Source organism: Emys orbicularis, chromosome 11, assembly GCF_028017835.1.
Source record: "Emys orbicularis isolate rEmyOrb1 chromosome 11, rEmyOrb1.hap1, whole genome shotgun sequence".
In the NCBI taxonomy this organism is placed as follows: Eukaryota; Metazoa; Chordata; order Testudines; family Emydidae; genus Emys; species Emys orbicularis.
Genome location: NC_088693.1, coordinates 43,398,583 through 43,420,607, shown reverse-complemented (window position 1 = coordinate 43,420,607; position 22,025 = coordinate 43,398,583). Strand labels below are relative to the sequence as shown.

General features: G+C 43.2%; 1 protein-coding gene across 1 annotated transcript; it reads right to left on the bottom strand.

Annotated features, from left to right (window-relative positions):
- Window positions 1-763: 763 nt before the first annotated feature.
- On the bottom strand, window positions 764-21,182 carry HNRNPA3 (heterogeneous nuclear ribonucleoprotein A3). Its single transcript, XM_065412874.1, has 12 exons — window positions 21,088-21,182; window positions 14,096-14,198; window positions 7,880-8,002; window positions 7,644-7,790; window positions 7,350-7,560; window positions 7,014-7,103; window positions 6,827-6,931; window positions 6,651-6,731; window positions 5,582-5,758; window positions 2,540-2,665; window positions 2,394-2,463; window positions 764-2,304 (listed from the first exon to the last, which is right to left on the bottom strand). Exons 2-11 carry the CDS (start codon window positions 14,159-14,161, stop codon window positions 2,411-2,413), a joined length of 1,179 nt encoding a protein of 392 aa, XP_065268946.1. The 5' UTR covers window positions 14,162-14,198; window positions 21,088-21,182; the 3' UTR covers window positions 764-2,304; window positions 2,394-2,410.
- Window positions 21,183-22,025: the final 843 nt, after the last annotated feature.

Sequence of the window (22,025 nt, the reverse complement as noted above, 5' to 3'; positions counted from 1 at the left end):
AAATGTCTGGGGTTTTTCTTCTACTGACTGTATCCCTACTCTTCTGGGCCTGTATGACAGAAAGCACTGCTCTGGCAAGAGTTGAGAGAAAAGTCAAATCAAGTAGAGGAAAGGATGACCAGTGCCTGAATTTGGGGTTCAGAGTAAGGCATTAAGCATACTTGCTAGGGCTATATATAGCACAATCTCAGAAGTGGTGGACTGGAAGGGACTTTCACAGGTCATCAACTTCATCCCCCTGTGCTGAGGTAGGACCAAGTAAACCTTGATAGGATTTTGTCCAACCTGTTCTTAAAAGGATTTTCCAGAGCCTCTTTTGGAAACCTATTCCAGAACTCAACTATTGTTATTGTGAAACAGGATTTCCTAATATCCAACCTAAATCTCCCTTGCTGCAGATTAAGCCCATTACTGCTTGTCCGACCTTCAGTACATATTGAGAACAATTGGTTACCATCCTTTTTGTAAAAACCCTTAACATTGCTGAAGACTTATCAGGTCCCCCCTTCATGTTCTTGTCCCAAGACTAAATATGCCCAGTTTTTTTAGCCTTTCCTCATGTCAGGTTTTCTAAGCCTTTTATTTGTTGCTCTCCTCTTAATTCTCCAATTTATCCACATCTTTCTTGAAGTGTGGCACCCAGAACTAGACAAAATGCTCTAGCTGAGGCTTACCAGTGCCAAGCAGAGGGACAACACCCCCCTCCCCCATATCCTACATGGAGACACTCCTGTTAATACACCCCAGAACATTAGCCCTGATTGCAAATTCATCATTGTTGACTCATTTGTGATCCACTATAACCCCCAGATCCTTTTCAGCATTACTGTCACCTACCCAGTTATTCTGCTTGTATTCCACTTTGATACACTGCCACCATCCAGTGTATCATATCTGAATTGATTATGGGCGTCTCTTAAGCAAACTGACGCTGGTATCAAATCTAGCCCAAACAATGGAACTAAAAAGATTTCCTGCCACTAAAATATGACCAAGTTTATTTTTAAATAGCCCTAAATCCCTTACTTGAACCCATATCTTCAGAAGTAAAATACTTGAACTATGACAGTTTGCCCATCATCATGAGGCTTTTTAATGAATTACCTGAGACTGTCAGGGATTATACCTGTGCTACTCTTTGTTCCAAGTCAGAAGGATGTGTCCAGAAAAAATGCCTAGGGTGTATACAAGGAAGCATATAGCCATTAAATGGTTTTACAACATATACCTATTCTCTCACTACAACAGCACTTTCAAATGAAATAGTTAATTCAAGAGAAAGACATCATGGCTGCTCTCTTCAAAGCACAATTTCATCCAAAAAATATCTAACTTCATACCCTAAGGTAATAAGCACTTGAGTTTCACCCTTTTGAGCTTTACAAGAATTTGAAAAAGGTAAAAGCAAGTCCATCTCCTCTTCACCCAGAACTTGAACAAGAGACTGCAGGTATCCCCTACATATCTCAAAATGAGACTGGAGGCAGTTTTTATGTAGCTAAAGAAAGTCTTGTTAAAATATTTATCATGCCTTATTTTCTTGCAGAGCCAGCACTAATACAGAACTACAAATTAAAAAATATGCACAAACCAAAAAGTAATTTGAAATTTTCATTTGAAAGTAAGCTTAATTCTATCATTCACAAACACTAGTTTAAATAACTCAATCCTATAATGCAACATATGTTCTCTCTATTTGCGCATATAAAAAACTCATGTCAATGGGAGTTACATATATGCATTGAGACTAGACCCCTTAAGACTGCAAATCAGGTGTTTCTACAGTTGAAGTTAACACAAAATGGTAATTGAGAAATGCATCAATCTTCTCTATTAACAAGAAACACCCTAAACTACATTTCTTTATTTTTGTTAAAGTCTGAACTAAATGTGGAAAAACTGAACTACACAAATATTGAAAAGTTAAAAATTCCTTAATTGTTTTTTATTCCTGGTACCACTACCACAATTTACAGGGCAATATACCTGATGTAATGAAAAAAAAAAAAAGAAAAAAAAAAAAGAAAGACAAAGCTACAACAGATAGAAGACCTCAGGAATGTACATCTAATTGACACTACATTGCATTAATCAATAGCTGCACTTTTTGCAAACTGTGGCTATGGCAGTCCTGAACAAGAAGGGTTTTCTGTTTAAGCTGCAGTAACTTTTCTGACTATGGATCATCGTTCCTTCTGTGGCAGATTTTACAGTTCCTCTAATGCATTTGGGACGACTGTCTCAAAGTAACCTGCAGCTTTCCTGACAACTCCTCGCTCTCTCTCTCCTGCTAAGAACTGTAGCCTGTTGAATACAGGATAAGAAAATTATTACTCAGTGAACAGCTGTATATTCTTCATCATCATTGTCATCTATATGTATAATATACCCACCCTTTTTCTGGTTCAGTTTAGAATCTTCGGCCACCATAGCCACCACTGCCACCTCCAGATCCATAACCACCTACAAGTAACATATATATTTACGTAAAATTTCTTTGCAAGCGTTTAAAATTTTTTGCTCAAAGAGTTATATTTACCACCATAGGGACTGCCTGAGCTTCTGCCACCAAAACTGCCACCTCCTTTCATGGGTCCATAGTTTGACTGCTGTTGTCCACTATAATTGCCAAAATCATTATAGTTTCCACTGCCACCATAGTTACCTGAAACAAAATTTATTTTTAATCATCCCAAATTTACCACCTAAAACAGCTTCAAAAACAAAAACCTGAAGAACCCCACTGATTGGCCTCAGGTTGTATACTTAAGCCACAGAAGTGAAAGGCAAACTCAAAACTGGTATTGTTAATGTAGCCCTCAACATAGAAGTTCTCTCCACTCCCCACCCACAAAAGAAAAACGTGAAACATCACTTCTGATTTAGGGGGAAGTAAGAAATGGGTCTTAACTTTCTTATGAGGGAGAGCAATGTGGACAAATTAGTGTTTATAATCAAGTTTTACAAAATTCTGGTCATATGGCTTGCCACAGCCTCACGCTAACCCATGCCAGTCCAACTTTTAACACCATCTTGGGGAAGAGAACATGTACTACCTTGTCTTTGACCAAGCATCCACACCATTATGTCACTCCTATTTCTACCTCCATTAAGGCAGAAAGTCAGTTTTTCTACTGAGGCACCCTAACCATAATTACCCAAATTAACAGCTTTCCACCTGTAATTCAGTATCTCTTTAAGGCAGAACTTATAGTGCGAACCCACAAATACTGCTATATTAGTTGCCGAAAAGCATCGCTAGATGAAGGTTCTACAGTTAGAGATAACAGTTAAACAAGATGAACCCTTTTCAAGTCCTTGATAGCCGCTAACTAGCTACCAACCAGTCTTGGAAGAGAAAAGTTATCCAGGAAAACTGCAGAGAGCTTTCCCCCCTCCCCCCCCCTTTATAGGAAAAGCAAACTATCAATTCAGGCCCCACTCCTCATTCTATATCCAAAAAGGCCAGTTAAACCATTAATGGCTTGATTAGCCCTGTACTTAAGAATGTGCTTAACTGGGGCCTTTGGCCAGGTCTATATATAGAAAGTGCACTGATTTAAAAAACAAATTAGTTACACCTATCTGGTTTAAGTAGTGCAATGCCTTTGTAGGGCTCTTAAGTCAGTGTAGGAGTGGCTGAACTAATATCACCAAGTTTAGCTAAATTTATATTAGCCATTTCTACACTGATTTAAGAAAGTTTCCTCCAAAGGGGCTCCACTGGCTTAATTAAATCAACTGAAAAGCCAATTTGTTAATCAGTGAGCTAATCCTATTAATCACTGCAATGCCCGAGAGTATAAAAGCCCCATAAACCCCATCAACATGAGCAAAAAGTTTTCCAATCAAGCCAGATAAGCTCGTAAGATATAAAATACATTACAATTGTCTATATTGGTGTTTGGAAGGGTTTCCAATCAACTTGATTGAACTTAGTGGAAAGAGACATTTTGGTTATGTTGACAGGGACTTCCTTACCTTTCAAAACAGACTCATCCTTTGGCCAGGTCTACACAGCCCCCAGGGCAGGCTACAGGAGTGAGTTGTGGCATGCACTGCCAGGAGTATATTAATGTGAACTAGGTAGCTTTTATGCTCATGCTAGCAGGGTATTTACAGTACAATGGTTTAGTGCAGGGGTAGGCAACCTATGGCACGCGAGCTGATTTTCAGTGGCACTCACACTGCCCAGGCCACCGGTCCGGGGGACTCTGCATTTTAATTTAATTTTAAATGAAGCTTCTTAAACATTTTAAAAACCTTGTTTACTTTATATACAATAATAGTTTAGTTATATATCAGACTTATCGAAAAAGAACTTCTAAAAAAACATTAAAATATATTACTGGCATGCGAAACCTTATATTAGAGGGAATAAATGAAGACTCAGCACACCACTTCTGAAAGGTTGCAGACCCCTGGTTTAGTGCATACTGCAACTCACACCCCCATAGGCAAGCCCTAGGTGGGCTTTGTAGGGGTATATTACAATGGCAGAGTGCTCCTAGTATGAGTTCAGCTCGTACCTTCACAACTGCTTTTGTTGGCATCTCTTATTCCAGACACCAAGGGATGTACGCTACATTTGGCAAAAGCACAGTTTTGCCAGTGTACCTGCATCCTACAGTAAGGATTTTTACCAGCACAGCTATGTTGATCAGGTATCACCCTCCTGACCAATACAGCTATACTAGCAAGAATGTGTAGTGTAGACCTGGTCTTTATTCTAATACACCATTATGCAACCAAAAACACGGAGTGTCCTCATTGAAAGCTGCATGTATAGACATTGGTGATATTTCAACTTTTCAAAAATGCCCCTCCCTTCTTTACCCATTCATAACACACAGGGACTTGTTAGGAAAGCAACCTTTTGCTAATAATAAAGGGATTACATATAGGTTAACTAATACTTATATTGGTGGTTTGAGGCTAATAAGCTTAATTGTCAAATATAGTTTACATATCAAGACAGTGGTAATGACTAATTTCCTGACTTTTGCAGTCTAATTAGTAATTTTGCACTCATTTCCTAATGAAAGAAAATGCAATAAACTGAAATACTTAAGTGTTAGTATTTAAATGTCTTATACAGACTTTGATGTTCAAACCTTGCTGAGGTCACAGGATGGAGGAAGGGAAGTTTTGTATCTTACTTTCTGGCCAAAATAGCAGTAGTCTGCAGGTTATGAAAGATTAAACTAAATACCTTCATGCCACGTTACAGAATTTTGATATATTAAGTTGGGCATAGTCCTGGGAATTCTCTACTCCTCCTCGCTCAAGACATCAGAAGAAAGTCTCTCCTCTATCTGCTACTCCCCCCCTCCCCCCAAAAAATTATGGTCATTGCTCTTTATAAAAAATTCCTGAGCAATAGAAGACTGTACAATTAAGTATAAACATAAGGAAAGTTAGTTTACCCGCTCTGCAATATCCTTATGTTGATTATATTTGGGGCCAAACCCTAACCTCTGTCATTTCTAGAATCATTACTATATCCCGTAATTTTAGGTTCTATGTAGTTTAGATTTGCGAGCTATAGGCTACATTTTAAAGATCTGCAACTACTACTTACCGCCACCAAAATTTCCTCCTTCGTTGTAACCATCGTATCCACCACCTCCTCCTCCTCCTCCACCACCACCACCGCCGCCACCATATCCACCACCTGGGTTTCCGTATCCTGGTCCTCCTCCACCACCACCGTAACCCCCTCTACTACTGTAACCAGGGCCACCTCCATAGTTCCCACCTAAAAAAGAAAGATTAGTCAGTGTACCAAAAAAATTAGGTATAGATTTAAGTAGAATAAGTATGCTGCAACTGAAATGCTAAGTTTTCTTCAGCTACAAGAATACTCTTTGATAAATTAATAGCTAGGTAAGTCACAACACATTAGTCTATGTGTCTGTACCAAAAGCAATAAAGTAGCTTTAATTATATTTGCATCACTGCCAGGTGTTCTTGCTTTATATAGATAAAAAAGGCATACTGAAAAAGATTCAAATCAACATACTGTGCAAGGGACCAATCATGCAAACATTTCTTTGGGGAGTAACTTTACACACAAGAGTAGACCAGTGAACTCAATGTGACTACTTCACATGTGTTTGGAAGATCAGGTCTAAAATAGTCTACTGTTCTATTTCCTCTATTGTTTTCAAAGGCAGAAGTGCCACTTACACATCTCGCTGATGGGAAACTTCCAGAAGTTCTGTCCAGACACAGGTTTGGATGCTTATCCAAACCCAAGTCTGCTAAGATTACAAGTTTATGAAATCTTTTACATAGGAACCTCAGATATTAAGTCAACTTTCATGTCATATCTGACCCTTGAGGTTTCAGCCATAGGGACTGGAAAAAGTTAGCTTTCATTTAACTGTTTTCACTCAATGAATTATTTGACTATCATTTACTTAAATGTAGATGTGTTTAAGGCTCAGTTTACACTTGGATCAGTTTCATTTTAACCGACTTGCTCATCTAGGGAAGATGCAACTGCGCTGAAAAAAAATATATATATATCAAAAGGAAGTCATTCAACTCATGTTGCATAATATCCAAGTAAATAATTACTGCCAAAATAACCTCACTTTCCAAAGTCCAAAGCCAGTTCTGACCAAGTGGTATTAGGATATGCTTACCATCGCCAAATCCATTATATCCATCACCACTCCCAAAGCTTCCACTTCTCCCACCACCACCGCTACCGCCACCATAGCCTCCTGGACCAAAGAAAAGAGGTTTTCATGAACAAATACAAGTCTGGTTGAGCCAACATCTCATTTTGATGAAATATGAAAGAGACTCAATCATCTACCTCTGCCACCAAAGTTTCCTCCTCGGCTGAAATTTCCACCACCACCACCTCCTCCTCCTCCAAAACTTCCACGACCCATGAAGTTGCCTGAGCCACCCCCACGACCTACAAGACATTTTACATATATTAAATGAAATGCAAACTAATCTATGTAAAAATATCCCATTATGCACCACCTCAAACTTACCTCTCTGTGAGCTAGCAGTCTGCATCTCTTGCTTGGAAAGTGCTTTTTTCACTTCACAATTATGTCCATTTATAGTATGATATTTCTGAACTAGAAAATAAACAATTTTGAAATAGTTTCTCGTTTTCACTGTTCACTAGAACATGAGCTACACGAAGCTTTAGTAAAAGCGTAAGCACAGGTTAAAAGCAAAGATTATACTACATGCAATATTTCTTGTAGCATGCTTTCAGTCAACTATTTGCTTACTAATAACACATTCCATGCATGGTTCAGGTCTGTGTAAAATCAGTTATACTATTTCAAGTAATTTCACATTCTATAACAGTCACATACCAACAATTTTATCAACTGTATCATGATCATCAAAAGTTACAAAAGCAAATCCTCTTTTCTTTCCACTCTGCCTGTCTTCCATGACTTCTATGGTTTCAATCTTGCCATATTTTTCAAAGTAGTCTCTTAAATTATATTCTTCTGTATCTTCTTTAATTCCACCAACAAATATTTTCTTTACTGTTAAGTGTGCTCCAGGCTTTACAGAATCCTAGAAGGCCAGAAATTATATTTAGTACTTTATATTTCTCATGACTTCTTAATATACTCAGTACAAATTAAGTTATGACTTACTTCTCTAGAAACTGCTCTCTTGGGCTCGACCACACGCCCATCAACCTTATGTGGTCGAGCACTCATTGCAGCATCTACCTCTTCCACACAAGAGTATGTCACAAAGCCAAAGCCTCTGGAACGTTTTGTTTGTGGGTCTCTCATCACCTACAAGAGCATAAGAGACATGCTATCATCTTACTACATTTAGATATTTACGTTGTTTCAGAAACATTTTTTGAATTATGACAACTTACCACACAGTCTGTGAGCGTGCCCCATTTTTCAAAATGTTCTCTTAAGCTATCATCTGTTGTTTCAAAGCTCAGGCCTCCAATGAACAGTTTTCTCAACTGTTCTGGCTCCTTCGGGTCATGGCCCTGCAAAAACAAGACATTTTCTCAGCAAGCTACACCAAACACTTGTGTCCTGTCAAGTTAACAAGTTTGGTAGCATTACTAACAATTCTTCTGAGTTTTTTTTCATAATATAAATATTTAAATAAGTTTTGTTCACAACAATAAAAAACGTTTAACATTTAGTGAAGAAGAATAGGTTTAAGTAATTCCATTAGTTAGCTTCTTTAGTGATGTGTGGTTTTGTTTAGCAGGCTAGAACTTGGTTTTGAATTTGAATATTACAAGTTTGGTCATACCTATAGCTAGATACAAGAGTATCAAACAGTTTATTTTTAAAGTGTATCCAAATATCTATGGCATGTTAATGCTATTTGATCTGCAAGTCTCAGGAACTATATCCTATGGATTTCATTATAAGTGAGCCACCACTATATATTGGCAAATAACTTCTGGTTAACTGGTTAAAAATAAAGCAAGACACCAAGCCAAAGGGCACCATCAAGGAACTGAAGACCAGAGTCTCAGTGGTCTGAGAACATGCTGTTTTGCTAGATTTAAGTGACCAGTGACTTTGGGAGCCCACACTATAAAGGGGCCCAATTTTCAGAGGATGGGATCTTTCAAGATAAGCAACCAAAAACTAAGATATACAAAATCAGTCACTTTTTGAGCATCTCGGCCCCTGTACAGAGGCAAACAATGTTGTAAAAGCTTTCTTATAGCAAGTAGATCAAATTTAAGACATTTTTGGAAATCTGAATTAAGTGTAAGCTTATTTTATGTCTTCATTCAACAAACATTTTTTCTAAAAGGACACAATGTAAAGCATCTTGAAACACTAGTCTCACAACAGTGCTGTGAAAAAAGGGCCCCAAGATACTTTCTTGAGCTGGGCCCATGAAACAAGGTTAAAGCTGGAGGAACAACTACTGTATTGGAAAGCAAAAGTAAGGAAAAAGCTTGTTTCTAGTTTAGTTGAGCTAAATTTTAATGTGAGCTATTAAAATTAAATGCACAGTTTAGTTTTCCAGAGTGCAGCTTCTCAGGGAATTCTTTAACCCAGGGGGTTCTCAAACTGGGGGTCGGGACCCCTCAGGGGGTCGCGAGGTTATTACATGGGGGGGGGGGGGGGTCGCGAGCTGTCAGCCTCCACTGCTTTGCCTCCAGCATTTAAAATAGTGTTAAATATAAAAAGTGTTTTTAATTTATAAGGGAGAGTCGCACTCAGAGGCTTGCTGTGTGAAAGGGGTCACCAGTACAAACCTTTGAGAACCACTGCTTTAACAGTATATTTTGAATTTTGTTTTTAAAGTTTAAAGACATAAGGGGTTCTCTCTCCTTCCTATTAGTTTCAAGTGACTTAAGCAATGAAGGAGATAACTGACAAAGTGCTGACAATGTACAACATTTTTTCGGCAAACTTACCAATTGTTGTAACCACAGGTTTTACTAAGTTACACAGCAGGTTAAAAATTAAAGACTGTTTCAAGTTGATTACATCTCTTTAAGACTACTGGGCAACTCATACAACAGCTCATGTGGGAAAAGCAGTAGAAGAATATTTTAACGTTTATGAAAGCATAGTCACAAAATAAGAAATAGGAAACACACTCCAGAGTGGAGTGCTGGCACAAGGCCCTGTGCACAATTAAAGCCCTACAGTGGGGATGTGCATGAGGGATCACTGCATCTGCTCCCAACAGGCTAATGTGGGGCAGACACAGGGCAAGCTGAAGGATGGCTGATTGTAGATACAACTATATGGATCAAGTAACCCTGGCCTCAGACAGATGTGATCTCCCACTCCAATCTGCAAGTGGAGCATTCCAGTCCTGCTCTCAGGTTCGGGAAGATCATTTGGCTTTTTTCAGAAAAAAATGTATTTCCCTTTGAGTGAATGCAATATGGCTGCTTTGAAGGACAACATATTTATAAGTTATTTGTTCAAGAGTGCTTAGCAAACAAAGGCTTAAGGCTGAATTTTGTACCACTTCTGGGAAATATTCAATTAAGTGGGTTCCAAACTATAGTGCAAAGACCAATGGCTGGTGATTCATGAAGAGCTGGCTCTCATTTTCAGATGAGAAACTCTACAGATAGCCAAAAGCATTTCCCCCCCTCATATTAGTTTTATATTTTAAACAACCGACTTAGTTACCATACAAATACTATGTAATGGTTAAGTAGAGAGGGGGGTTTCAGGGGTCCTGTGACTGCAAGTGGGAGACATGGGTCATGAAATACTTTAAATGGTCCAGACTCTGAAAATATTTGAGTACCTTTACTCCAAATACTGTAGTTACATTTGTATTTAAAATTTTTAAAGGTTCAAGTTTAGTCATGGTGTAATTATTGCTTGATACTAACTGCAATATAATGCAATCAGCAGCATTCATAATTTTACATGACATATGCTAAAGAGTCAGTATTTAACCTACAACATGTTTTTTACATTTACATTAGCCAACTTTGTTTTTGATTGCATATGTACACACACTCCTTTCCCTGCTGTGCCTGTCTGTTTTAGTCTTAGCAGGCACTGAATTTACAGAAATAATAAGTAAAGGTCTTGAATATTTCAAACTTGCCTGCTCACAGTAATGGAGCAAAAGGAAGTGTGAAGAAAAGCTCTCTCAACATGAATTTTGTTTGGCAGTTCAGACTGCTAACAGAAACACTGAGCTGGGTTCCTTTGTTAAAAGGGACCTACAAAGAGAAAAAGTGGACCTGGTCCCTTTTGTTTTTCAACATGTATCAGGCCTGCCATTTTAATATAAATATACAAATAAGAGAAAATCAGGTCTTCTCTATGCTCCAGGAATATGTCTGGAGAACAACTGAAGAGTCATTCCTGGTGGAAGGGGAATTCTGCTGTGTCATTTTCTCCCCCTGGTTCCTGCACAAACTGCAGTCTTTCCTTGGGATTTCTTGTGTATTGTATTCTCATTGGGCAAGAAGGAATAGATCTTGGTGCATTAGTTTCTCCCTGAGGCAGGAGGTATTTTGCTGGGTACTGCACTCTCCTCGTAGCGATTTTCTCTCTCTTTTTTTTTTTTTTTGCATGAGAGTTCTGAAAGGGGGATGTTTCTATTTTAGAGAAGCTCTCCAGGAAGATGTTTTTTTCTGGGAGTTTGTCGCTTGGGAAACAGGGCTAACTCGTTAAGGATTTCATTCTCTCTGGGGACGGATGGCTGGGGTTTTCTAGATGTTAGTTTCCTGGGGATGGGATCAGAATTGTCCCTCATGCGTGTGTGAGATGGACTGTGGTGTTAGTCTCCAGGATTATGCTGAATATTATATCCTGTCAGCTACTTTCAGCCTGTTCCATTCCCCATGGTTGCAATGGAGAGGAAACGCAGCACAAGCGCTCGCAGCCCCTTGCATAGAGGAAGGGCAGCCTCCCCCGAGCCCACACTGCGGGCCTGCGCGCCATTTCGCGGCGCCGAGACGCCTATTCAGGGGGCGAATTCCGGAACGGGAGCGGCCAGTTTCTGCTCCGACCCGGCCCAGGCGGCACGCTCCGCCGCCAGCCGCCCCCCCTCCCCTCCCGGCAGTCTAGGCCAGCTGCCGCGCTCCCCCGGCGCAGCGCTAACGCGGCGGCGGTTACCTCCATTTTGTGACCGGACACGAGTCGCCGCGTTCACCCTCGCCTCAATATGGAGCAGAGAGGAAAGCGGGATCACGTGATAGGAGGAAGGCGGGCTTGAAACCAGCGCGCGCACCCAGCTGTCGCTTACTGGCAAGGGGAGGAGGGAGAGGGCCTGTCTCTCTTTCTCCTGTGGGAGCAGCGTCTCTGGCACCATATGCAAGACCAACATTTTCTGTTTGGAGACCCCAGGCTTGTTGTACTAAGCAGCCACAACAGGAGCGCATAAGGGAGGGGCGAAATACAAGACATGGCCGGGTGCGAACGCGCTGCTTCCTTAAGTCTCTGTCCTTCCCTTGTACAGGCACCCCCAGATCCTAGCATTTCCACCTACATGTGGAAACCGCTGCCAAAACCCCCTCTGCAAGCCCATGAGAATCCTACGCTTTGTCCAGAGACACAAAGTTAGCCACGGAAGACTAAAAAGCACTTAAGTGCAACAGCAAATTATGTTTTGGGAAGCAGCTCCAACACCAGTTCACTTGTTTCATATTTATAGCACAACAGCTTCTGAGGAACACTTAGATTACAGTGTTTTCCCAGATTACTTACAGGTGCTGTTTTCACAGCCCGAGATATCAATATCCTTTATCAGCAGGGAAAAAAAAAAAAAAAAAAAAGACATGCAGATAGGAACTGTGGAGAAGCTTGTATTGGCACTGTCAGTGTATACCAACTGATCTGCAGGGACCAACCCTAGCTAAGAATAAGATATGGCAGCTCAATCTCCAAGCCTATTCAATCCCCAAGTATTTTCAGAGACCAAAAATAAGACTGACAGTTAGTGACAGTGTTTGGTGGAGACAATTGTTCTCTGGAAAACTGGCTGCAGATTTGTCATGACATTTTTAATCAAGAAAATCAGCAGTCATGGTAACTTTAGTAAAAGCCATAGGTTGTGATTTTTTATACAATACTTTAACATAGTATCTTGCTAAAATCATAGGCCAGCATCTACAGCCTTTCCTCTGTCATGTTCTCCTCCTCACCCTGTGAGGAAGCACTAACATCCACAACAGAATCATTATCCTCTGCACAGCAACTCTAATCTTGGCCCAGTAAGGAAGGGGATGGAGGCTGAAGAGCAAGCCTGCCCTACATTCATCCCAATGGCAGCTCCTACATCCTGTAGGATTTAGCCTGGCTCCCTGTTCTGGATATTGCAATCAGCACTCAGGTTTGGCCTGGTCACTTCTCAGTCATGGGGGCACCGAGACCCTTTGCCCATGTTGCAAAGCCCTGAATGGAGAACCAGGCCCTACCCCATAGGAGCCACCACTGAGGGACATACCCCATCCTCAGGGCCTCCCCTCTTCACCAGGCTGGCAGGCCAACCCACCTAAAGCCTTCCTGCATGGAAGTCAGAGAAACCACATCCATAACATTTTCACCACCATGAAATCTGCAGCCCTAAAATGACCATTTAACTCATTTTTTGCTTGTGGGTTCAGAGACTGAGCGACTGATGTTACATTCTATCCAAAGATGCAAAAAAGTAATAGTTATGGCATTGTTTTTAAAGGTTTAAGGACCACTTTTGATACAAAATATCCTTATGCACAACTACAAAATGTGGAACAAATGGACGGTGGTAGTACTGCAGAAAAGGATCTGGGGGGTATAATAGATCAAATTGAATGAGACAATATGAAGAAGTTTAAAAAGGCTAGTATTCTTGGGTGTAGTAACAGGAGTGTTGTACGTAAGACACAGGAAGTAATATTCCAACTCTACTTGGCATTGGTGAGGCTTCAGCTGGAGTACTGGGTCCAGTTCTGGGTACTACATTTTAGGAAAGATGCAGGTAAATTGGAGCAAGTCCAAAGGAGAGGAACAGAAGTGATAAAAGGTTTAGAAAACCTGACCTACAAGGAAAGGTTACAAAAACCAAGTCTTTTCTCAGGACTAAAAATGCCGAGGGACCTGATAGGGAAGTTATCACTTTTACGAGGTATAGTCTCACTTCCATTCTCAGAGGTTGTAAGGAATTGTTGTTCATTTTAGTTACAGATAGCCTGTCTTCCCTCTCATTTAGAAAAATGGAAGGAATTCTGAATAAGATCAAGAATTCATTAATTTACTGCTGATGCTTCTGAACATCAGCAGTAAAGCAGAAAACACCTCAATCAGTGAAAATTAGCAACTTTGAGGACATTTGTAAGATAAATTTTTGTTATAGTAACAGAATAGAAGTACAGATTTTATCTCATTCTCAGAGTCTGTCCTGTAGAAGTAATAAACTATACATAACATTTTAGCAAACAAGTTTGTTGCTCGGACCCTGTTTTGTTTCGGTTTTTGTAATGCAAGGGATGGGAGTGTTTGAACAAGTTGTTAATAGAGCCCAGCAGGGATGAATGGTGAAGTGTTGTTACATACCTGGCATAGAAACATTCAGACAGACAAGACTCTTTCATCTACCCATATAGGAGAACCAGAATGAACTTAAGAAATAAAGGAAACACTACCTGTGAAGATCTTCTTCCTTTCCTCTTGTAGTCTTCAATATCTCTCTCTTCTTTGATCCCAGACATTTTGGAAGGATGCACTAACTCAGTTGCTCCTTTTAACCTAGGAAACAAGCAGTACGAGTCAGTATTTACCTCTGTGGGTCTTTTTCTTCCCCATATGTAAAGAAGCATGCCTTTCCATGGGTTGGAACAAACAAGTGGCTTTACTAAGGGGGGCAGGGTATGGCAGTGGGGCAAAGCTCTATAAAAAAAAAATAGTAGAACAAGTTACAAGCCAGTAGATGGAAGCTTAGAGGAAGAGTGCTGCAACGGGATTTGGTTTTTGTGTTTAACCTTTAGGTTATTTTTAAGATAGTTACTCTAATTGCTAGTTAGGGAAGTGAGGTCTGAAAAAAATGTTTCAGTTGATTTATAAAACACCATGAAATCTGACTGCTGTTGTATAGCTATCAGTCAATATATGATTCATCTTACTACATAAAATTTCATTTCTGGTCTTAGATTCTGTTCCTGATATCCTTTAAAGGAGTGGTGGGCAACCTGCAGCCCATCAGGGTAAACCACTGGCGGGCCACAGGTTGCCTACCACTGCTTTAAAGCCTCCAATGTTTAACAAATATTGTTTATTAACAGGCTGATTTCCCTATTTTATTGGGTATGTTTCCCCTTGTGTTCTACTCACTGAGCAAGTAGCCTACAAGACTGGAGCACTATAACATGGGAAAAACCATTGCCATAACAGCAAATATTGCTCTAATGCTTTACTTTAGACATTAATGCAAGAATCCTCTAATGCCACTGTGGGTTTCTGCTAGTTCAGAAACTCCAAGATTGTGGTCAGCTGACCACTAGTGATCTGTATGTAGAGTACAACTGGTCAGATGGTTTTGCCTCATCTTTGTTTCCCGTTGTAAGTTTAATTAAAGCTAAAAACCTATAACATTTCTAATATCTGTCTTGTAAGCAACTGCTTACAGTTACCAAGGGCACATGCAGTCACAAATAAGGGAGGTAGTCAACAAGAATCTTCAAGATTGAAAAGTGTCTGAACTCATGTGCTAGATCAGCAGTTCTCAAACTGTGGGTCAGGACCCCAAAGTGGGTCAGGATCCTTAATGGGGTCGCCAGGGATGGTGTTAGATTTGCTGGATCCCAGGGCTGAAGCCCAAAGGCTTCAGCCTTGGGTAGTGGGGCTCAGGTTACAGGCCCCCCACCTGGGGCTAAAACCCTTGGGCTTTGCTTCCCCCATTTCCCCCCAACCCAAGCAGCGGGGCTTGGGCAAGCTCAGGCTTCTGTCCCTCCTCGTGAGGTCATGTAGTAATTTTTGTTGTCAGAAGGGGGTCATGGTGCAATGAAGTTTGAGAACCCCTGTACTAGATTATTGTCCTTTAACAAGTGAAAGGCAGCATGTCCCCTCTACTCCTTGGCTATTTCAGTTAACACTGTAGTTTAGGCCCTCAATTTCCTCTACACTTCTAAATGAATAGCTGGAAACAACTGCACACAGATTTAGTCAACATCTAAACTTTCTAGTCACCATACGAAATTTACAATATAATCTATTCAACTGTGAAATATTCTGGTAAATGTATTCCAAAGTGGGAGTAAAGTATAAGCTGAAAACACAAGGACAGTTTCTCTCTGCCCTGGTGATAATTCAGTCAGTTTACTAAACTTAGCTTTTATATACTTAGCTTTTACAGGATATATATAAATCAGTGATTTCAATGTACTTTTTTTATTTCAGCCACTGAAGAATATCCTGGGGAAGGCAGAGACCCCAGTTAGTAAGAGTCAGATGTACAGTTCTTCATGGGGCAAGAAGTATCCATAATCTAAAATTATCCCATATCCCATTTTGTTACCAATATAGGAATCCCCAATAAGGGAAAAATAGTTTTAATACTGTATGTTGGTTTTAGATTTAATTCTAACATATTCAGCAAAATATAGCAATGTAGAATCTAGTAAATCAGGAGCAATTCTATGTTTATTCCAACAATGGTATTTGAAAAATGTAATTAGTAAACCAAGTAACTGCTTGACCATCACATGTGCAAGTTACCAAACAGAACTATTAGCTTTTTAGGTAGATATTGCATGCATTAAATGTGTAGACTAGATAAAAGTTTTGATTCTACATTAAATGAGAATGAACTTTTATTCTGTAAACTAAGACAAGACAAGATTTAAATCAAACTTTAATTTGATCAGATTTTAATCCAAATTTAAATGCTGTGATTTAAACAACACATCCTGTTTAGAAACAAAAGCTTCTCTTACAAGAAGTGGAAGAATGGAAGATTGGACAAATGACCAGGGAGGAGTATAAAAATATTGCTCAGACATGCAGGAGTGAAATCAGGAAGGCCAAATCACACTTGGAGTTGCAGCTAGCAAGAGATGTTAAGAGTAACAAGAAGGGTTTCTTCAGGTATGTTAGCAACAAGAAGAAAGTCAAGGAAAGTGTGGGCCCCTTACTGAATGAGGGAGGCAACCTAGTGACCGAGGATGTGGAAAAAGCTAATGTACTCAATGATTTTTTTGCCTCTGTCTTCACAAACAAGGTCAGCTCCCAGACTGCTGCACTGGGCAGCACAATATGGGGAGAAGGTGACCAGCCCTCTGTGGAGAAAGAAATGGTTCGGGACTATTTAGAAAAACTGGACGTGCACAAGTCCATGGGGCCGGATGCGCTGCATCCGAGGGTGCTAAAGGAGTTGGCGGATGAGATTGCAGAGCCATTAGCCATTATTTTTGAAAACTCATGGTGACCGGGGGGGTCCCGGATGACTGGAAAAAGGCTAATGTAGTGCCCATCTTTAAAAAAGGGAAGAAGGAGGATCCGGGGAACTACAGGCCAGTCAGCCTCACCTCAGTCCCTGGAAAAATCATGGAGCAGGTCCTCAAGGAATCAATTATGAAACACTTAGAGGAGAGGAAAGTGATCAGGAACAGTCAGCATGGATTCACCAAGGGGAAGTCGTGCCTGACTAACCTAATTGCCTTCTATGATGAGATAACTGGCTCTGTGGATGAGGGGAAAGCAGTGGATGTGTTATTCCTTGACTTTAGCAAAGCTTTTGATATGGTCTCCCACAGTATTCTTGCTGCCAAGTTAAAGAAGTATGGGCTGGATGAATGGACTGTAAGGTGGATAGAAAGCTGGCTAGATCGTCGGGCTCAACGGGTAGTGATCAATGGCTCCATGTCTAGTTGGCAGCCAGTTTCAAGTGGAGTGCCCCAAGGGTCGGTCCTGGGGCCGGTTTTGTTTAATATTTTTATTAATGATCTGGAGGATGGTGTGGACTGCACTCTCAGCAAGTTTGCCGATGACACTAAACTAGGAGGTGTGGTAGATACACTAGAGGGTAGGGATCGGATACAGAGGGACCTAGACAAATTAGAGGATTGGGCCAAAAGAAACCTGATGAGGTTCAACAAGGACAAGTGCAGAGTCCTGCACTTAGGACGGAAGAATCCCATGCACAGCTACAGACTAGGGACCGAATGGCTAGGTAGCAGTTCTGCAGAAAAGGACCTAGGGGTCACAGTGGACGAGAAGCTGGATATGAGTCAACAGTGTGCTCTTGTTGCCAAGAAGGCTAACGGCATTTGGGGCTGTATAAGTAGGGGCATTGCCAGCAGATCGAGGGACGTGATCGTTCCCCTTTATTCGACATTGGTGAGGCCTCATCTGGAGTACTGTGTCCAGTTTTGGGCCCCACACTACAAGGATGTGAAAAAATTGGAAAGAGTCCAGCGGAGGGCAACAAAAATGATTAGGGGTCTGGAGCGCATGACTTATGAGGAGAGGCTGAGGGAACTGGGATTGTTTAGTCTCCAGAAGAGAAGAATGAGGGGGGATTTGAAAGCAGCCTTCAACTACCTGAAGCGGGGTTCCAAAGAGGATGGATCTCGGCTGTTCTCAATGGTGGCAGATGACAGAACAAGGAGCAATGGTCTCAAGTTGCAGTGGGGGAGGTCTAGGTTGGATATTAGGAAACACTATTTCACTAGGAGGGTGGTGAAGCACTGGAATGCGTTACCTAGGGAGATGGTGGAGTCTCCTTCCTTGGAGGTTTTTAAGGCCCGGCTTGACAAAGCCCTGGCTGGGATGATTTAGTTGGGAATTGGTCCTGCTTTGAGCAGGGGGTTGGACTAGATGACCTCCTGAGGTCCCTTCCAACCCTGATATTCTATGATTCTATAGGAGCATTTATGAAGTACCATCAGAGCTTCTCTATTGTCCTCAAACACTGTCTACCTCAATGCTAAGTTTTGTGCAGCTTCATGTACGTCATTTCAGAGGTAAAAATCACCAATTTCTCTCTCAAGATTCCTCAGAGCAGGTGTTGGAGAAAATAGGAGTCTATTCCTTGCTTCTGAAGAACATAGGGAATTATGGGTAGCTGGAGGAGGCAGGTGGTGGGACCACGAATTGGAGGCAGTCAGGGGCTGCCAAACGCGAGCATGGGTGGGTTTTGATGCACGCTAGCACATGCCTGGGGGAGTTGTTAAGAGGTGTGGGAGGAGATTCCCCAATCTATTCCCTCTTTTAGACCACTACTGTGCCTTTTTAAGGTTCTAAATCCCCTCACTTTCCTATCAGCAGCTGTTGTCACCACCAGCTAGGCTCTATGCAGGCCAGCACTGCAGGAAGGGTGGAGACACTGCCTGAAATCTGGTGCCACAATGAACACAGGAGCCCAGGAGGAACTACTACTGTGAGCTTAGAGCACAGGTGGGCAAACTAAGGCAGGTGGGCCAGACCGTCCTGCCTGGCCTTTGAGCGCTCGGGAGCCTAGCCCCCAGCCCCTTCCCCACTGTCATGCCCTGGGCGGCAGGGTTGCATGCACCTGCTGAGGAGAGTGCAGCATGTCTGGCTCCAGCCGGGCAGCGCGGCTGCCAGACATGCTGTTCTGAGCGGCATGGTAAGGGGGCCGGGGGGTTGGATAAAGGGCAAGGGGTCCCGGGGGGCAGTCAGGGGACAGGGAGCGGGGCTGGATAGGTGTGGGAGTCCCAGGGAGCCTGTCAGGGGGCGGGGGTGTGGATAGGGATCAGAGCAGTCAGGGGACTGGGAGCAGGGGGGGGGTTGGATAGGGGATGGGGTCCCAGGGCGGTTATGGAACAAGAAGCGGAAGGGAGGGGTGGGGTTGGATGGGTCAGGAGTTTTGATGGGGCAGGAAGTGGGAGGGGTTGGATAGGGGGCAGGGGCCAGGCTGTTTGGGGAGGCACAGCCTTCCGTACCCAGCCCCCCATACAGTTTTGCAACCCCCAACGTGGCCCTCCGGCCAAAAAGTTTGCGCACCCCTGGCTTAGAGGCCAGTTGAATGTATGAGGTATCAACTGGGATGCAGGCAGGCCTGATAGGCTTGCAGTATGCAGAAGTGTCAACATGCATGACATTTGGCAGTGCTATGTCTACAATGTGTTTCACAGAAAGTTATGGCACTGCATTTAAACACAGCTGTAGTTAAGCCAATTCTGACAAGGATAATATATTGCAAATATATCTGAATTCCTTTAAAACATAGTTTCATAAACAGAACTAAAACTGGGCTAGAAACAATGTAAATGGTTTACACTGTTGCAGACAACCCATTCCCAATGTAAGCAGCATTATCATTTGTGAAGAGCAGGAAAATATTTGATTAGGTACACCATGGATTTTCAAGCTATATTAATCACGATCCACACTGTTAAATGTCAGTAGGACAGCTCCCGTACCATTTGCAAACTGTGCAACATCCCTGAGGCAACTAAAACAATTGCTTACACAGAAAGTTATTCTGACCTGTTATGCTATCGTCTGGAGTTTCCTCTCTGCCTCTTATGCAGTAGCAGTTACTAATGGAGGCAGCCAGGTTCTCCCTTTCTTCTAGTTGCTTTTACACGCTTCAGGCCTGGATACCTGAGAAACGGAGTGGTGGAATCTTGCTGTGAGTTTCTACTGAGCAGGGATACCCACATCCCTCCCCAATGGATCACAGAGAAAGGAACGGCTGTGCAAGAGCTCTCTCCAACAGTTGGGGCATTACAGGATCTTCCATGGGTGGTGGTAGGATTTGCTTTGTATCTTACTCTCAGTGTAGGCCAGATCCAAAAATCAATTGAAGTCAATGGGAGTCTGACTTCAATGGGCTTTGGATCAGATTCCGTGTGAGAGTCTTCCTTTGTCTCTCTTCCCAGAGTCGTGGCAGCTGCATGTTGGTTGTTGGCCGGGACAGACTTTGGCTTTAGACGTTTGTCTCTCCCTGGGGACAGTGGGGATTGTGCTGCTGTGGGTGCAATTGCCAGCCTGTTCTGGAGGTGGGGAGGTGTCACGTTTAGCAGTCTCTCCCCCAGGAGGTGCAGTGAGAAGGATGGCATTTTGCGGTTTCTCTACAGGGGGAAGGAGGGCAGCAGGATGGCATTTTGCAGCTGTGGGTTGGGGGGTGTCCCAGCCTTTCTCGGGTGCCGACTGGAGAGTGTTTGTCGATGCCGAGAGAGGGGGGGTTGCTGGAAATTACTCTCCTCCCTTAGACGCACGCGGTGGAGATTTTACTGGGGGCCGGGGCTCACTCTCCACCCCCACCCTCCCGGCGGGGGGCTATTACGAGCATTGCGGTTTCCTGGTCGGGCCCATAGTGTCAATCTCCCTCCCTCCCCCACCCCCGGGGAGTAGAGTGCTCAGAGGGCGGCAAAATGGCGGCCGCAGCCCTATTGCTTGAGGAGCTGGAGCATGAAGCGCAGCCCTCCCCCCGCCCTCGGTCAGTGCGCTATTTCGCAACGCCGAGGCGCCTGGGTCGGGGGAAACCCTTCGGGGGAAGCGGAGCCGTTTTGCCGCCAGCCTGCCCGACACACCCAGCTGCCTGCGCTCCCGTCCCAAATCCACCCGCATGGAGCCCGGCCGGGCACGAAAGCAGCGCGGGGGGAGGCGGCTTCACTATCCCTCCCTCGTGTCTGGCCAGACAGCAGCCCCGCTCCCTCCACGCGGCGGCGATTACCTCCATTTTGTGACCAGACTCGTTTCCTTCAGTTTCAAATTCAATATGGAGCCGAGAGGGAGAGGAGAGGAGGGGTCACGTGAGAAGAGGGGAGGCGGGCTCGAGACCGCGCGTGCGCTCAGTAACAGAGAATTCGGCAGAGCTTTCGCGCGCCGTGGCGGGGCCGCCTCCTTCTGTCCTCCCCTTCCCGCCAGGAAGCCGGGGAGGGCGGCTCAGGGCGATCCTGACCCCTGAGGGGGAAAGGAAGCTGCGAACAAGAACGCTGTATGAAATAGCCACAGCTGGGGGAGGGGAGGATATACATACAAGATACAGCGTGGGGAGGGGCGGAGAGACGAATGTTCCCTGTTCAGAAGGCGCAGCGCGCGTGGCCCGCCATGCCCCAGCCCATGACTCTGATATCTACATAGGGCCGCAACACATAAATCCAAGCCCCCTGCCTCAGGGAATATCCCTGCAAGAGCCTGGAAAGCAGCCTACGGGGCTTGAGTTGCATATGCCATGCACTATCAAGTCACCCTTAAGTACATATACGCAAAAATGAGGGCCTCCCCCGACCTGATGGAAGGACTCTACCCACCTCTGTCTGGGAGCTCTGTCCCACTTCGGTTCTACGTCCAGCGAGCCTCCTCCTCCCCGCCCCCTCCACGTTTCCTAGTCCATCTTCCCTGCCCTTCCAGATTCCAAGGACCTCCCTTCTCAGCCCTTCCAATAGTGCTCACCCCAGCCTTTCTTCCTGCTATATCTGACACCTCAAAGGAGCAGCCATCTTCCCTGACAGCCAATTGCCTTCATTCCCCGTTGGAACGAAGGGGGGTGAGCCATTTTCTCTAAGGGCAGCCATACTTTCACCCTCAAAAATCCTACGCAATTCACGGGAGGGTAATGTGGGCTCACTTCCATCAAGCAAAATGGAAAATAGCAGCAGATTAGAGGAA

Bases quoted from the DNA above. Each gene is read 5' to 3' on its own strand.
- HNRNPA3 (XM_065412874.1), bottom strand. From the start codon at position 14,161: ATGTCTGGGATCAAAGAAGAGAGAGATATTGAAGACTACAAGAGGAAA. The intron at 8,003-14,095 runs GTAGTGTTTCCT...TTGTTTTTGCAG, and splicing joins AAGGAAGAAGATCTTCACAG to GGCCATGACCCGAAGGAGCC. The intron at 6,732-6,826 runs GTAGATGATTGA...TCTTTGGTCCAG, and splicing joins AGGAAACTTTGGTGGCAGAG to GAGGCTATGGTGGCGGTAGC.